General features: G+C 45.1%; 1 protein-coding gene across 2 annotated transcripts in view; it reads right to left on the bottom strand.

The window, feature by feature from the left end:
• Window positions 1-255: 255 nt before the first annotated feature.
• LOC108229077 (plexin-B1-like) overlaps window positions 256-1,479 on the bottom strand; it is a 30,460-nt gene continuing 29,236 nt past the window's right edge. Inside the window, exons 6-9 of one of the 2 annotated variants that reach the window (XM_037974452.1) lie at window positions 1,256-1,356; window positions 977-1,109; window positions 727-886; window positions 256-654 (exon numbers count right to left, since the gene is read on the bottom strand). In XM_037974452.1, the coding sequence (XP_037830380.1) occupies window positions 542-654; window positions 727-886; window positions 977-1,109; window positions 1,256-1,356 (507 nt within the window). In that variant the 3' untranslated portion in view covers window positions 256-541. The remainder of the gene's footprint in view (window positions 655-726; window positions 887-976; window positions 1,110-1,255; window positions 1,357-1,479) is intronic. The other variant, XM_037974451.1, reaches the window with a different exon arrangement.

Below are 1,479 nucleotides of genomic sequence, written 5' to 3'. Positions count from 1 at the left end.
ACCCGGACCTGTTGGAGCTCTAAACCCGGTCCTGTTGGAGCTCTAAACCCGGACCTGTTGGAGCTCTAAACTTCTGGTTCTGGTTCTGGTTCTGCTGGAGGTTTCTTCCTTTAAAAGGGAGTTCTTCCCACTGTCACCTCTGTGCTGCTCAGGATGAGAGACTGAAGTTGCTGCTTTTCCTTTTCCTAACTGGCTTCTGATATTTATGAAATGTTTTTGAACCCAGACCTGAGATAAGTCTTAGTAAATGGTCCTGTATAAATAAACTGAATTGAATTTCAAATTAAAGCTCATTGATACTCTTCAAATTAAGAGTCTGGCTCTATCACAGCTTAGATTATTGCAAAGAAAGTACTGAATTCCTGTTGATCTTTGGAGGAGAAAGTTGTTGGATGTCGGAATGCTTCAACATTTCTGAAGGAATGTTTTAGTTATTATTATTTAACTTCTTTTTCTTTTTGGACATTTTTTATAGTTTCATCTCTGTTGTTCTGACAAAACATTACAATAACATCAACCATCCATCCTCTGACTGGAAGTCTTACTGGGAAGTCTGGTTGAGTCGGCCCACAGCTCCACACTCGTAGAAAGTCATGTTTCCTGTGGTGACGGTCACATGACCAAACATCAGAGACAACGGCAGCACCATGTGATCTGCAGAGACACACATCACTCAGCAGGGGGTCTGGAACACAAAAGAATCCTGCAGAAATGTTGTCTACTCACCACTTCCTGTTGGCAGGTTCGGGAGAAGCTCTGGTGCAGGTGATTGGCATGTGACACTGGTTCCCATGACAACAGCAGGCTGCGGTGGGAGGTGCCCGAAGACGCAGGAAAGAGACTCCACATCTTGGAGGGCAGGAAGCTGGACGACTGACAGTGTTACCTTAAAAACACAGATGATTCTGAGGTGGTTTCATCCCAGTTTTAGAGCCAATAAGTGATCCAAATACAATCACTGCTAAATAATCAACACCTGTGTCTGCTCCACTTTGCTCTGATTGGCTGGCTGCAGGGCCTGCACTGTAGCACACTGAGTGGTTGGTTCAAAGCTCCAAATCCAATGGTTGCCCAGCAGGTGGCGCTGACACTGATGTTTACGGGAACACCTATCAACATTAGCAATAAATAACTGATCAATAATTGATCTATATCTACGATCAGTACAAACAGACCTGAAAACAGGAAGTTAAAATAAAAGTTTAGATTAAAGATGAACTGAGACAAAAATGGACAGACAGATACGCAGACCAACCTTCCTTCCAGGACACACCAGCCGCAGTATGGGTCTCTGATGGACAGACAGGATTGGCAGTCTTTCTGTCTCTCACAGGATGAGACTGGAACTTTTGAGAGCTGAAACACAGACAGGAGACAGGCTAAGCTAAGGACAGGAGAAGGACAGGAGAAGGACGGGAGAAGGACGGGAGAAGGACGGGAGAAGGATGGGAGAAGGACGGGAGAAGGACGGGAGAAGGA

The sequence above is a fragment of the Kryptolebias marmoratus genome, unplaced genomic scaffold (assembly GCF_001649575.2).
Source record: "Kryptolebias marmoratus isolate JLee-2015 unplaced genomic scaffold, ASM164957v2 Scaffold58, whole genome shotgun sequence".
NCBI classification, from domain to species: Eukaryota; Metazoa; Chordata; class Actinopteri; order Cyprinodontiformes; family Rivulidae; genus Kryptolebias; species Kryptolebias marmoratus.
Note: the sequence above shows the minus strand (reverse complement) of the source record. Positions and strands in the feature narration are given on the sequence as shown.